The 14189-nt window shown below is 60.6% G+C and overlaps 3 protein-coding genes across 3 annotated transcripts; 1 reads left to right on the top strand and 2 right to left on the bottom strand.

Annotated features, from left to right (window-relative positions):
• Window positions 1-626: 626 nt before the first annotated feature.
• On the bottom strand, window positions 627-8368 carry FAM83E (family with sequence similarity 83 member E). Its single transcript, XM_039248340.1, has 5 exons — window positions 7895-8368; window positions 6588-6755; window positions 6157-6281; window positions 2289-2733; window positions 627-913 (listed from the first exon to the last, which is right to left on the bottom strand). Exons 1-5 carry the CDS (start codon window positions 8366-8368, stop codon window positions 638-640), a joined length of 1488 nt encoding a protein of 495 aa, XP_039104271.1. The 3' UTR covers window positions 627-637.
• Window positions 3689-4664, top strand: SPACA4 (sperm acrosome associated 4). The gene has a single exon (XM_039248353.1). It carries the CDS (start codon window positions 3953-3955, stop codon window positions 4334-4336), a length of 384 nt encoding a protein of 127 aa, XP_039104284.1. The 5' UTR covers window positions 3689-3952; the 3' UTR covers window positions 4337-4664.
• A 1832-nt stretch (window positions 8369-10200) lies between the features above and the next one.
• Window positions 10201-14148, bottom strand: RPL18 (ribosomal protein L18). The gene is made up of 7 exons (XM_039248916.1): window positions 14046-14148; window positions 12594-12680; window positions 12148-12255; window positions 11646-11744; window positions 10882-11005; window positions 10732-10801; window positions 10201-10316 (listed from the first exon to the last, which is right to left on the bottom strand). The coding sequence occupies exons 1-7, from the start codon at window positions 14046-14048 to the stop codon at window positions 10241-10243; spliced, it is 567 nt and encodes a 188-aa protein (XP_039104847.1). The 5' UTR covers window positions 14049-14148; the 3' UTR covers window positions 10201-10240.
• Window positions 14149-14189: the final 41 nt, after the last annotated feature.

Below are 14189 nucleotides of genomic sequence, written 5' to 3'. Positions count from 1 at the left end.
CGGCAGGGGGCGCGCGAGGGAGGAGGCCGCTGGGGTGGCGCCCGGCTCGCCCAGCGACTCTGAGGGAGGCGGGGTTCGTGGGGCTCCTGCGGGGCTGTGAAAATGCAAGATTGTGGCACAAAGCAGCTTTATTCTGAGCAGAGGTAAAGGGACCCCAACAACGCGCCCCTTAGCGCCCGCAGAACAGTCCCAGCGCCCACGGCCCTGACCCGTCCCCCAGCAGGGGTACCCACCAACTTCCTGTCGCTCACTATTAAGCCCCACTCCCCGGACTGGACTGTCTCCTCTCTCCTCTCCTCTCCTCTCCTCTCCTCTGCCAAGCTCAGTTTGCCCGCAGCTCCGGAGCGTGGTAGATACAGGAGGCGCCCCGCCCTGTCCCGGGGACCCCCGCCCTGAAATAGCACTTGCCCTGTCCGGGCGTGACAGCCGGTCCAGACTTTCTGCCCATTTTCTAAACTGCGACCTTGGCATCCAGACTGAGCACTGGGCTTCCCCACGTTCTAGAACAAAGGGGGAAAATATCCCTACCGCTTCCCAGACACCGAGGCCAGAAGCCTTGTCCAAGACACAACACGGTGGGGGGGGAGTGCAGGGAGCTGGCTGTCTGCAGGCCGGTCCAGGGTGGCTTTGGCTCCCATCAGGGTCGCCCCCTGAGTCCTGCCTGGGCAGCCCAGTCTGGCTGCGGGGTGCCTCGGGGATCCTGGAGTTTGGAGGCAGCGTCTTCACCAACCCTCCTTCTGGTCGGGGACAGATAGCGGAGGCGGCGGGCAGGGAGGAGGGGCAGGGGGCCGCCTGGGGGCTGGGAGCGGCCCAGGGGACAGGGTTCTGTGTCCCCCCAGGGGGCCCCTCCCTTGCCCCGCTGCCTCATCAGGGCCTTCGCGGGGGTGTCCTTGGAACCCCAGGATTTCTTGAGCTGTGGAGGGAAAGACAGGGAGGTGAGAGAAGGTCTTGGGGATGAGTCCAGGCAAGGGGAGGTGTGTTTTGGGGGGGAGGCCTGGGGGTCCACAGGAATCGTGTTTCCCCCCTGCAACTCTGCACTTGAGTGGGAACAGGAAGCAGCCAACAGCTGCCTGAGGGGGAGCAAATATTTGCCAAGGGAGGTGATGCTGGGTGAGGGTGGCTCAGGACCGGGTGGAGGCGAGGACCTTGCCCCTGATGTGCCCGTCCCCGCTTCTCCCCTAGACCGGAAACCAAGGAGGCGATTCCTGGGACATTCCTCCATCCCCCTCCGCAAAGGTCCCCACTTGTTCCCACTTTGCAGATGGGGAAGCTGAGCCCGAGACAAGGGCACAGCTCACGGAGAAAGTGTACCCCGGCCCCGCTGGCATCCAGGGCCAGTGCACCTGTTTGTCCCACTGGGCTCTGCCCCCACCCTCTCGACAGCCCGCTTTACAGCGGAGGGCACTGAGTCCCCCCACCCAGGATCCCAGAGAGTTAGGGCAGGCTGTGCTGGAACCCTGGTGTCCAACCAGCTGGGGGGGGGGCAAAGACCCCCTCAGAGCTCGCCAAATCCTCCCCCCCCACTCCTGTGACACTCGAATCCGGGAAGCCAGGGGCAGAGCATTTAAAAGCTTCACCCAGGAGGCCACCAGGGCCGAGGTGCAGTCTCTCCCCGGCGCCTAGTTTCCTCATCTGTGAAATGGGTGGGTTGTAATAACATCCACCTCAGAGGGTTGTGGCTAAGGTCCCATCCAACCACCCCTGTGAAAGCACCCGGCGTGTGGCAAGGCGCCCCCCCCAAAGACTGTTGCTTTGACCCAGGGCAAGGACTTGACCTCTCTGAGCCCTAGCTTTCCCATCTGTAACCATGAACGTGAGAAGACGATGACCTCACTGACCTGGGGATGAGGATGTCATGAACTCAATAAAATCAATTCCACTTCGCGGACTTGCTGTCATGATTATGTTTCTGGTTCACCCACCCCTCACTGACTCAACCAAACCGAGCATGGGGAGCACTGCTGGGCCCATTTGCTAGATGAGAACGTGGAAGCTCAGAGAAGGCAAATCTCTGCCCATCCGGCTCCCACAATGGGTGTATCGTGCCCGGATTTGCTCCCAGGGTGGCTCTCAGGGTCTCTGTCCCAGGCCGCCCAGCGCTCAGCCCTGCCTGGCATGCAGTAGGGCCACAGGAAATGGTCCCTGTGATCCTGAACTCAGGTGAGCGCCTTCGTTTCCCCCGCCTCCCCCCACCCCCTGCCTGGAGCCAGGCACATAGTAGGCCCTCAGCTGCCTCCGTCGTCTTCTAGCTATTCCTGTCCTCTCTCAGGCCAGCCACCAGATCTCACCTCGTTGTCACCGTCGCTGGAGCCGGACATCTGGGACAGGCGGCTCAGGTCCCACAGGGAGCGGCTGGGCCGGGCCGGGGGGCCACTGGGGGTCCGGGCGCGCTGGACACTCCTCAGGATGTCGCTCAGCGCCGGCCCTGGGGCGTCCGGGGTCTCCTGCCTCTGTCTGTCAAAGACTCGGCAGGCGGCCAAGCGTTGGGCCAGTGGGCCGTCAGGCAGTGGCGGTGACATGGGGGCCACAGAGCGGCGGCGGGCCACACGGTGGGGGTTGTGGGCCAGCTGCAGCCCCCCCACAGTGCTGACGAAGGGGCCCAAGGCGGGCGCAGACGGGAGTGGCCAGGAGGCTGCGTACAGTGTCCGGAACTCTCGGCTGAAGGCGTCAGCAATCTCGCCGGTCAACAGCGTCACCAGGCCTCGGTGCAGGCGGGAGTCGCTCCATGTGAAGCTGGGGGACACGCAGCGAGGGCTCAGGCTCTCCGTGCAGCCCCACTGGCCCAGCCCGGCCCCCGTTACTGTCCCCCATCTGGTCCCAGGGCAGGCTGTGTGACCTCAGGCAAGTCCTGCCGCCTCTCTGGCCTCAACATCCCCCTCCCTAGAATGGGAACAACTCACGCACCTACCCAAAGGGTTGCTGTGACGACTATGTGAGTTAAGATACTTAAATTACCTTAAGGGACTCTGCCCCTTCCCCAGCCAAGTCTAGGGCAGTGCCTCAGTTTCCCCATCTGGAAAGAGATGGGATCTGTTTTCTGACTCCACAAGTCCTGTTACGAGACTTGGCTGCTTCCCATATAATGACGGCCATTTATCAAGCACCTGCCGTGGGGCTGCTCCATGCGTGTCTCCTCCTCTGTATTACAGAGCTCAAATGGAGGGAGAGGGGGATGAGGGCACAGGGGGCTGAGCTCCGTGCCCGGGGGCCAGCACTAAAAGCCTGCTGGCTTTGTTGAGCAGTGTCCCCGTCGTCTCTGCTTTCACGGCGGTGGCGTGTAAAGCATCTGGCACAGGTCTTGGCATACAGCAGGTGCTCAGTAAATGCCCTCTTTGGAATCACACGAACCTACTCAGGGGACCTTGGCCACGTCGCCTTCCCTTCCTGAGCCTTGGTTTGCCCGTCTGGAAAATGGGCTCACCATGGGCCGTGTGCCCTGCGCCCCGGCGGGCACAGCACCCAGCGCCCAGAGGGCGGACGACTCCGCCACCAGGGTGGCGGGTGTGGGTCCGATCACCCTCACCTTGGCGGGGCGCCAGTGTTGTCCGCCACTCCCTGGCAGGTCAGCCGGCCTGGGTTTCTGCCCTGGGATTGTGACGCCCCTCCCCCCACCTGTGACCTCGCCGCTGGCGTGGCCAGTGGGAACCCTGAGGGGTCTGTGAGGTCACCCCATTCCGCTCCACAAAGACTCCCGTCAGGTAGCGCCCGCTGGCTTGTCTCCGTCCCGGGGAAGCTTCTGAGACCCAAGGACTCGAGAGCCACGGTCACGACGGAGCCCCTGAGAGGGACACGGAGCGTTGGGAGCCGAGGACACTCCAAGTGCTGTCCCCGGGAGGCCGGCCGGGGGCGAAAGTCGCGGGGGAGGGAGTCTCGGGAGCGTCATTCGGCAGTTCCGGGGGGGCCCAGGAAGCCCACGGCCTGGCTTGGGCCCCGTCACCGCCACCAGGCCACCATGGTCCCCGGCTGGCTGCTGCTTCTGGCAATGGCTCTGCCCCCGGGCGCCAGGGCCGCCAAGGACTGTGTGTTCTGTGAGCTGACCGACTCCACGCGGTGCCCCGGGTCCCACATGCGCTGCGGCGAGGACGAGGACTGCTTCACCGGCCACGGGGTGGCCCCGGGGCTCGGCAACATCATCAACAAAGGCTGCGTGCAGTCCACTTCCTGCGGCCACGAGGAGCCCGTCACCTACATGGGCGTCACCTACACCCTCACCACCACATGCTGCTCCGGCCACCTGTGCAACAGCGCCACCAGCCCCGAGAGCAGCCAGAGGGCAGGGGCCAGCGCCGCCTCGGGCCTGGTGCTGGGCCCGCTGCTCTTCCCACGTCTGCTGTGACCGACCTGAAGGGCAGGGCCCGGGGCTGGTCTCCTCGCTGCTCCCCCAGCCCCCTGCCTCGCCCCTCCCCTCCATTAAACGGCCCTGGACAACCTCGCGTGGCCCTGGCCTCATCCATTCTGGGGCTGTCCACCCTGAGCCCAGGCCTGATTTAGTGGCGAGGAGCCACGCTCGGTGGGTTTGACTGTACCCCCTCCTGTATTTCATTGGTTCTAAGACGCATCTCTCTTCTCCTGTTGATCGGCATGCTGCTTTTCCGCAGCGGCACCTTAGAGTCGATGAAATATGGTAAAAATAAATAAAGAAATAAATAATGACGATAATAAATGATGGCTGATGTTTACGGAGCGCTGCGTCCGTTAGGTGCCAAGGCACCGTGATCTTGTCTAATCCCCCAGGCAAAGCCGGGAAGGTAGGCTCTTTACAAAAGATCCCAGGCTCGACGGTAGGGGTTCCCAGCACAGGGTCCTCGGACGGGCAGCGTGGGTAATCAACCGGAGGAAATTGCCAGGAATGCCGATTCTCAGGCCCCATCCCAGGCCGGCTGGGGGGGCGCGGGGGGGCCCCGAGATTTGTATTTTGATTCCGATGCAGGCAGGTCTGAGATTGAAAACCACTAGTCTGGAGCGATGGTAATCGACCAGGCACGTCTGCCCCCCAGGGGACACCTGGCGATGTCTGCGGACACTTTGGCTTGTCGTAGTGGGGAAACGGGGTGCTATCGTCATCTACTGGGGAGAGACCCCAGATTCGGTTCAGCCCCCTCCAGTGGTCCTCACAACACAGAACCATCCAGAATCCAGCTCGTCCCAAACGTGAGCAGCACCTCTGTCAAGAAACCCCACTCCCATGGGGCTCCTGGGTGGCTTAGTCGGTTAAGCATCCGACTTTAGCTCAGGTCATGATCTCATGGTTCGTGGGTTCAAGCCCCACATCGGGCTCTGTGCTGACAGCTAGCTCAGAGCCTGGAGCCTGCTTCAGATTCTGTGTCTCCCTCTCTCTCTGACCCTCCCCTGCTCATGCCGCCTCTCCCTCTCTCAGAAATAAATAAAAACGTTAAAAAAAAAAAAAGAAAAGAAAAGAAACCCCACTCCCCAGGCACTAAGCACACCATCCCGCTCTGTAGAGGGGGAACCTCAAGCACAGAGAGGTGAAGTCAGTTGCCCAAAGTCACACAGTGAGAAGCCACAGTTTGATGAGGGTCCATGCACCCTGCACCTTCCCGAGCTGTGACCTTAGGAGGTAGGTACTGTGATTATTCACACCTTGCCGATGGGGAAACTGAGGCTCAGAGCAGGGGAGGCACGGAGCTCGGTGTCTCAGAGCTAAGAGGTCGAGGAGCCAGGATCCAGGGATGGTCAGACCCCAAAGACAGGGGGGAGGAGGGTCACGGGCCAGTCCGAGGGCCAAGCCCTTGGCACACCAGCTCTTTTTTTTTTTTTTTTTTTTTTTTATAGATGCGTTGAGAGGCGGAGGTAACTCACTCAGGACAGAGCTAGGACTCCAGCCAGCTTCTCCTGGTTTGGAAACCCACACACAAACTGCTGGCTCTGCTTTCCAAACAAGGAGACCCAGGGTTTAAAGAGAGGACCCTCCCCCAGGCCGCTGAACCGGCCCCCTAGGCAGGCAGGCCTGGCTTGACACCCCCCACCCCCCCTCCACTAGCTCTGCCCCTCGGTACCTCCTCTACCGGTGAGGGTGTTCCAACCCATTTCACAGACCAGGGAGAGAGAGGCTGCTCAAAGGGACTCCAGCCACTCTCTGAGCACACTGGGAGTTGGGGACAGGGCACCGGGTAGTGTCGGGAGGGGCAGCCGCACCTGTAGGATCCGGAGAGGACCCTCTCGCCGTCCAGCAGCACAAACTTCTCACGCACGTTGCCGCTCACCTGCCGTCGCCAGCGGCTCTGGAAACTGCAGCCCCGCACGACCCGGATGTCGAGGTTCTGGAGTGGAGAGGGCACACTTTTTGCTCGGGCCGACCTCACACGCCTCTGCTCACTGTGCAGCGCTTGGGGGTCCCCTGCTTAGGACTGTGTCCCAGCTTCCCCAGACCTACCAATAAGGGGACTTGACGGGGGCAAGGGGGGATTATGGTGGAGATATGCCTAGCTCAGAGGGACCCCGTGGGACGACCCACCCCTGATTCCCCCAGTGCCTTGGGCATCCGATCTCAGCAGACCCTCTTAGCTGCCATCTAACTCGATGAGCCAGGAGTATGGCGACTTGGGTCCCTTCTGCCAGGCTCCTACCTCTGTGGCCCAGGGGTTCACCCCCAGCTGCTGTGCCAGCATCAGGAAGGCAGGCAGCTGCTGGCGGTCCAGGAGCAGGTAGACAGGCACCCAGCGGCGTGTGGCGGTGTCTACCAGGTCCCAAAGCAGGTCTGGGTCAGTGAAGATGTCCATGACCACGGCCACTAGCTGAGAGGGGGGAAGGGGGGGGAAGGGCTGTGGATGGAGCCTGGAGCTCTGGGACATTAGGGGATGGGGGGCAGGGTCCTGGGGTTGAGGTGCTCTGGGGGTGGGAGTCGAAGGGCCTGGCCTCCGGCGGGATGTTTGGGGGGACTGTGGGAGACCACCCCCCAGACCCACACTGCTGTTCATCCACCGCCTACATGTGAATGAGAAAAAAGCTGCCCTTCCTGGAGACCGAGGCCTTGACTGCTGGAAAACTGTCATCCTGATCACGTCTGCAATGGGGAATGATGGTGGCCCTGCTCCAGGGCACTGTGGTCAGCTGCGCAGCTCTGTCCTTGGGGGTACCCTGGACACCAGGGGTGGGAGGGATGGCCTGCTAGGCCCCCCAGAGCTCCCCTGGGGTGGGGTGTGCTGAGCGCCTGGGAATATGTAGCAGTGATGAATCCTGATCCACTGGCCAGAACTCCTTGGTTCAAATCCCCACTCGGCCACTCACCGGTGAAGAGATTTAACCTCCCGTGCCTCAGTTTCCCCATCTCCTCACTTGGTAAAATGCATCCCAACCTCACAGGACCCTCCTGAGGATCATTAAATGCTAACCCGTGTAAAGCACTTAGCGTGGGAGCCGGCAGGCACAAAGTTGTTAAATAAGGAACAGGCCAGGGGCGCCTGAGTGGTGGAGCCTCCCGACTTCGGCTCAGGGGTCATGATGTCACGGCTCGTGAGTTCGAGCCAGGAAACCTCTGGAGGAGGAGCTTCGGATCCTCTGTCTCCCTTTCTCTCTCTGCCCCTCCCCTGCTCGCTCTCTCTCTCAAAGATAAAATAAACATTAAAAAAAAAAGAGTGAAGAACAGTAAGCTACCCAGGAGGGCTGCAGGGGAGAATCTGGGGGTGGGGTGGAGTAGATGACTGAGCCAGGAGGTTATAGTTAGGTCCAAGGGGTCTGGATGCCTGGGGGTCCCCAGAAGAGAGGGGGAGGGGGAGGAGGTCTGAGGGATACCGACATCTGCCTCACTGGGGCGGAGAGATGTGGACTGAAGTCCCAGGGGGGCATGGCTGAGACGCCCTGGGCCCTCACGGGTGTGCACTCCCAGGATGTGCGGGTCTGGGGAATGGACACTGAGCTCCCCCCGAGTCCCCACCTTGCGGGCGGCCTGGATTTCCCGGCGCACCAGCTCCTTGAGGGGCGGGTGGCCCTCTTCAGGTGGCTGGGTATACAGCTGTGCCCGGGTGATTCCCTTCCAGGCCGGGGCCTCTGGCCAGCCCAACCGCAGTGTGGGCACCAGATCCTCTGACCGTCCGGGCCAGTAGGTCAGGCTGCCCGAGTCCCCGTCGGCGGCCACGGCTCCCTCTGCCGCCCTGTCTGGCCGCTGCTTGGATGCTGTCCAGTCCTCGGCCGCCGCCACCAGGCTCCGCTGCTCTTCCCCGCTCAGGAAGGGCTGCAGCCCCTCACGCTGCACGCAGGCCTCGAATGCCTCCGCGCCCTTGCTCAGCAGAGCCTCGAGCGCCAGCCGCTGGCCCTCGGAATACAGGAAGCCGGGGCTGGCCTCGGTCAGGGGCAGCCCCCCGGTCCCCGACTCCACTCCTTCCAGCGCCGCCAGCTGTGAGGCTGCCATGGGGCTGCTTGGGTGGGACGGCCGTGAGGCTGGGCGTCTGAGGGTTTGGCCGTCTCTGGGGGACACGTCATCTGGGGGGGGGGTCTCCTGGCCTCAGGCAGTCCTCTATGCTCTGCCGCCGTGCAACAACTTCCGACCCGCTGGCCACACGATGCCCGGACAGATCCGTCAGCTGGCTCAGTCTTGGTCAGGCTGACAGCCCACCGGTCCTGGCCAAAGATCCGGCTGACTGCCCCACCATCTCCAGGCCACAGGCTGTCTGCCTGTCTCTTACCACCCAAATGTCCCTAACTAAAGGCAGAATGGGCGCCTATTTGCCCCTGTCAAGTGCGTCTTGACGCTTTTTGATCACCTGGCAAACATCAGTTGCTTCCAACTAACAATGTCAGTATCTGACCACCCGGTGGAGCAGCCGGCTGTGTCCAGCAGAATCTTGTTTTTTCCTGACAACTCGTGGCTGGCTCAGCGGCTCTCACGGACTGATCGTTCCCTGCACCTCCTCTTCGGCCCTGCTCTCTCAGCTTGGGAAGAATGGGCTCCAGCCCTAAATCTGTGCATCACCCTTCCCCAGCCCAGGGAATGACCAGAGACCTGTCTCTGTCGACAGGGGACACTGCTCCTGGGGTTTTACACCCACTTGGGCTGTGACAGTGGGAGGATCCACTCAACAGGGGCTTTCATCACCCTGGAACCCACCCATCTAGATTGAGGGCCCAACGAGCCACTGTCCCTTGGATTGGCTGCCCCTGCCCGTCTCCCACCCAGAGAGGTCTTGAGCTGCCATCTGAGCTCTGCTGGTCCCTCGCCAAGCTGCCCCGGCCGGTTTCTGCCTGAATCCTGCGATCTCCTGCTAGCTGATCAACCACTCATTCCTGGCCAACGACCACTCTATATCCTGTCCTGTCTCCCCCTCATGCTGCTCCTTTGAGGCTCCTGACCCAACCTTTAGACTGTAGACCCCTGATCCCTGCAAAACAGTGGCCCCTCCTTCCAATCACAGCACCCAGGCGGCTTGCCTCCTCCAGACCACAGCGATGAGGCCTACAGAGATAAGAGGAATAAAACCAGGACTCCCTCTCGCCCATCCAGAGCTTCCCCGATGTGTCCAGGCCCCCATCCCCTTTCCCTCCTCGCCTTGCCTTTTCAGAGGTCCGAATAGGGGTCCGGAGACCTGTCTTTACTTCTGCCGTTCTTCCGGCTGTCTCGCCTCATTCATCAGGTTTCAGTCTGGGATCCGGGGAACCCAGCCCCTTGTGTAAACACAGAGGAGGGCCCCAGGCAGGTCCCTGCAGGAAGGCCTAGTCCGGGTATGGGAAGGCCCCAGCTCAGGGAACACACTCACTAGGTCACTGGCCCGGGGCCCAGAGGCTCGCCAGACCCCAGCTGACTCAAGCTTTGGGGAAAAGGGGAGCAACTCACCTGTTCCCACGTACCCCTCCCCCACCGCGGCGCCGCCCCCTCAGCACTTCCGGGTCCATACCCTGCCCACCATCCCTGGCCTGGGAGGAGCTCGGGCTTAGAGGGGCAGGTGTGGCTAATCCGGGGGAGGGAACAGGTGTGGAAACACCTGTCACCGAGCTTACTGAGGGGGCGGGACTCTGGCCATAGGGGGCCCTCAAGGGTCCGACAAAGCAAGATCCAGACAAGCAGCACCAAAGCCTGCAGAGGGCGCCTGCAGGTAGAGCTAGACTCCGCCTCCCCCGACTGGTCTCCATGGAGATGGGCAGGCATCCTACTCCCAGACTCCCCCAAAGCTCCAATCCAATCCCATCCCCTCCCGGGTACCATCTAGGTCGTCTGTCCCATGTCCCCCAATAACACACAACACCATCAACAGTCAACATCTTTTTAATAACAAGGCAGGATCTGGGGTTAGTTTTTGTAGCCTCGGCTGGCCCTGCGGCCTCTGGCGCGCTCGAACTTCCGGCCCTTGGATCGCACGTAGGGTCTGCGGGAGGAAGAAGAGGGTGAGGTTGGGCCCATGCGGGAGTCGGGGACAGGGCCAGCTTGCCTGCTTGCTCTACAGGTGGGCACGAGGCATGGGATGGGGGGACCGGGAGCGCCGTCAGCATCCCCACTCAGGAAGGATGGTCTGAGCTGCCCCAAGGGCGGGGTAAGACGCAGGCTCCATCTGGGACTCGGCATGGGGCCCTAGAGGCCCCGCATTTCTATGGTGGCTCTGGCTCCACAGGCAGAGCCTCAACAGCAACAGCCTTAAGCTCAGTCTTGAGGAAGAAGCAGGAAGACAGGGGGTAGTTCTAGAGGCCTGAGGCTGGACTAGTGTGAGATGGAGGGGCTGGAGGCGAGATGCAGCCCCCGGGCCCACAGGGTGGGGGCCAGGCGGCAAGGCTGGGTATACTCACTTGGTGTGGCTGTGAGGGGTTCCTGGGGCCTTGCCGAAATGCCTGTACACCTCTCGGCCCTTGCGTGGACCTAGGAAGGGGAGGGAAGGAGTGGTCAGGCAGGGACTCGGCTCCCAGAAGTAGCCACCGGAGCCACTAAACGTCACTCACCGGACAGCAAGACGGTGCCACAGCCCTTGGGGGAGTCCAGGGCCAACTGGTCGAAGGTGAGGATCTTGCCTCCAGCTTTGAGGATGCGGCTCCGGGCGCGGCTGCTCACACGCAGTGCACACACCTGCAGGACACATGAGACAGTCGTGGTCAGAGCCCTGGCACGGCCACCACGGCCCCACGGCCCCCGGCGCCTGCTGACACCTTCATGAGTTGACAACAACCCTTCTTACCGTTTTTAAAACACATTTATTAATTTATTTTGGAAAAGAAAATGCACACATAGGGGAGGAGCAGAGAAAGGAAGAGAGAACCCCAAACAGGCTCTGGGCTTGATCCCATGAACTGTGAGATCATGACCTGAGCTGAAATCAAGAGTTGGGACACTTGACCCACCCAGGCGCCTCCCCCAGTTTATTTCTAAAATTGCCTTTAAGACCGCAGCACCCTGAAGTTACTATGGATACGCAAGGAGAGGCGTTAGAGACTGGGCACCTTGTCCACAGGCCGCAAACTGGCAGAGAAATCTAGGTTTGAAGCCAGGCTATGCGACTCTGAGAACCAGCTCTGCCAACAGGGACCGGAATGGGCACGCCCAGGGACAGCCACCATCAAGAAGGCCCAGGACAATCCCCCTTCCATGCTAAAAGCCGCCCAGACAGGGAGGTGTATAGATGGGGATGCATCTGTGTGCGACAGAGGTCATTGGGGCACCGGAGTCTGCACCTGCCCGCCCACTGGCTCCTGGGCGCCTCCACACCCACCTTCAGCTTGGGCACCTCCTGGACCCGCACGTCGTCGGTGATCGTCCCGACCACCACGGCGGTTTTGTTTTCCCGGCCAGGCAGCTTCATCTTCCGGATCTTTGGAGGAGAAACACACAGTAAGTAAGTTCCCTCTGGGGTCTGACCTCCATCCCACCGCTTCAGGTGCCCCAAGGGCCGAAACACACGTCCCCTGATGGGGCCACACGCACCCATAGGTCTAGCCTGGGAAGAACAGCAGACACAACGCGCAAGCAGCCTGTTCAACAGGTCACGCCTTCGAGAGCGCCTCTGCCGGGTAAGCACACGATGCCACTACGGCCGCCCGCTTTACAAGGAAACAAGGCCAGAGCCACTCAAGCACCCACTGCTGCTCAGCGTCGCAGGTCAGAACTCTGCGCCCCTCACCGGGTGAAGTACACCGGCCGATGGCCAGGCCCCAGCTCCCCCCAACCCAAGCTTGGCTTTGAGACACAATCCAGCCGCTCAGTCAGCCCCTCACCATCCGAGAAAGGGACAGAGGCGGCCTGTTGGTGCGACTCATGAACAGTCTCTTCAACACGACTTGGTTAAAGGTAGAGTTGGTCCGTCTGGCCAGAAACCGGTACAGCTGCAGAAAAGAGAAAAGGAAGGATGAGAGAACGCAGGGCAGCCCACACCCCTCCCTCTCAGTGAAAAGCAAAAGAAATGATGGTTTGCACTAGCAAGGCTCTTACGGCATCTCCCCCATCCCACTGGGCCCCAAGGAGAGCCCCACAAACCCCCACCCCCCAGCTGTATACAGCCTGGGCACGGAGAACACTGAGCCTTCAGGAGGCCTGGGCAAAAGCAGTTATGAGCCCGCCACGCAGGCCCCTGGGAGAGCCCGGGGACCAATACTGGAAAGGAGGTTCTAGAAGCTGCAGTTCTGTCACAGTGCTGAGAGGCACCCTCAGGCCTCAACCTCACCTTAACCAACAGTCTCAGGTAGATGTCCTGGCTCTTAGGTTCCTTGCGCCGAACCTTTCGGTCCTTATTGTGGCGGATGTCGACTCCCTGCGCAGTTAAGGAGAGACCACGGACCCAACTTGGATCTGGCAGATCACTGACTTGCGAAAACAAGTTTATTGCTTATCTCCGAAGAAGGGCTAGGGTCCCAGTCTCTTGAGGGACGACAAATCCCAGAGATTTACCCCTAGGTGACATGCAGAGTCACTTAAAACCCTTTGGGGGGGGGGGCACCTGGGTGGCCCAGTCGTTTAAGCCTCCGACTTCGGCTCAGGTCATGATCTCACGGTTCATGGGTTCAAGCCCCACGTCGGGCTCTGTGCTGAGGAATAGCTCAGAGCCTGGAGCCTGTTTCAGATTCTGTGTCTCCCTCTCTCTCTGCCCCTCCCCATTCATGCTCTCTCTCTCAAAAATAAACAATAAAAAAAATCTCCCGGGCCTCAAAAGACCCCTATGAAAAGCTTTAACACAGCTGCCACATCAACTCAAAGAAAAAAAAAGTTTAATTCTTTAGAAGCTGTATTTTTCAACAACAGAAGCCAAGGGCACCCTCTACCTATTAACATAGGGGAGAATCTTTATTAGGAACTTACTCCACACAGAGCCAACACAAAACCTTTCATGCACATCTCGAATCCGATCTTATGAAGCAGTTTCCCAGTTTTACTGAGAAAACTGAGAAAGCCACAATTTCCACCAGACCCTACCCATCTTCTACCCCGAGGATTTTTTTTTCAAGTAGGCCAAGTTAGGAATTGTCAACAACTACTCGGCTACTCCCAGCTCCCTTTTCTCCAACGCTTAGCGTACGCACTCCTCTAGGACGTGTCCTTCCGACCAATTATTTCTTCTCAAACTCCCATCTGTAACAAGGCTACTGGGTCTCCAGTGAACAGCCCAAGAAAAGCAAGATCACAGGAGCTGTGGACAAGGAGCTGCCACTTCAGAGGTTTGCCCGGCCACAAAACCCAGGCATTGGACGGGCAGAGATCCCCCTGGCCCCCAACCCAACCCCACCGCCCAACGTGCCAGGCCAGGCGGAATGACAGATCCAGATAGAGGCAGCAGAGACAAGAGATTAAGAATGGACCTGGGACCAGCGCCTGGGTCCGAATCCTGGCACTGCCACTTCCTGGCAGTGTGTTCCCGGTCACATCGCTTAACCTCTTCGTGTCTCAACGTGCTCATGTACTTAATGGTGCATGTAACAACCGAAGAATAAACGGAGGGGCCGGAGGCTGGGAGCACTGACCTATCCCTGGCCTTCGAGCCTCCCAAATAATTCCCCCACCGCGGGAATCGCCCCGTCTGCTCTCCCCTGGCATCCCTGCTCCCCTCCAGCATCCCCCCAGCCCAGGTCCGAGACGGATGGCGGCGGATAGTCCGGCCCCCAGCGCCTCAAAGCGCGCTCACCATGATGGCGCCTCCTGCTCAGCCAGGTCCGGAAAGAGAGAACAGTACCGGGGTGGGCGGGGAAAGCTCTCGGCGAGTGGCGCCTGAGTGACGTCACGTGCGCCCGACGCGGCGCCGCACTTGAGTCGAGCCTCTTCGCGGCGA

This window comes from Hyaena hyaena, unplaced genomic scaffold (genome assembly GCF_003009895.1).
Source record: "Hyaena hyaena isolate Hyena2069 unplaced genomic scaffold, ASM300989v1 scaffold_9, whole genome shotgun sequence".
Lineage (NCBI taxonomy): Eukaryota > Metazoa > Chordata > Mammalia > Carnivora > Hyaenidae > Hyaena > Hyaena hyaena.
The sequence above is the reverse complement of the archived record's forward strand: the minus strand, read 5'-3'. Positions and strand labels throughout refer to the sequence as shown.

Coding starts and splice junctions, on each gene's coding strand:
- FAM83E (XM_039248340.1), bottom strand. CDS start 8,368: ATGGCAGCCTCACAGCTGGCGGCGCTGGAAGGAGTGGAGTCGGGGACC. Junction 6,756..7,894: donor AAATCCAGGCCGCCCGCAAG/GTGGGGACTCGG, acceptor CCCCCCTCTCAG/CTAGTGGCCGTGGTCATGGA. Junction 914..2,288: donor CCAGCGACGGTGACAACGAG/GTGAGATCTGGT, acceptor TTCCCTCCACAG/CTCAAGAAATCCTGGGGTTC.
- RPL18 (XM_039248916.1), bottom strand. Junction 11,006..11,645: donor AGGAGGTGCCCAAGCTGAAG/GTGGGTGTGGAG, acceptor TGTGTCCTGCAG/GTGTGTGCACTGCGTGTGAG. Junction 10,802..10,881: donor TGGCACCGTCTTGCTGTCCG/GTGAGTGACGTT, acceptor TCCCCTTCCTAG/GTCCACGCAAGGGCCGAGAG.
- SPACA4 (XM_039248353.1), top strand. CDS start 3,953: ATGGTCCCCGGCTGGCTGCTGCTTCTGGCAATGGCTCTGCCCCCGGGC.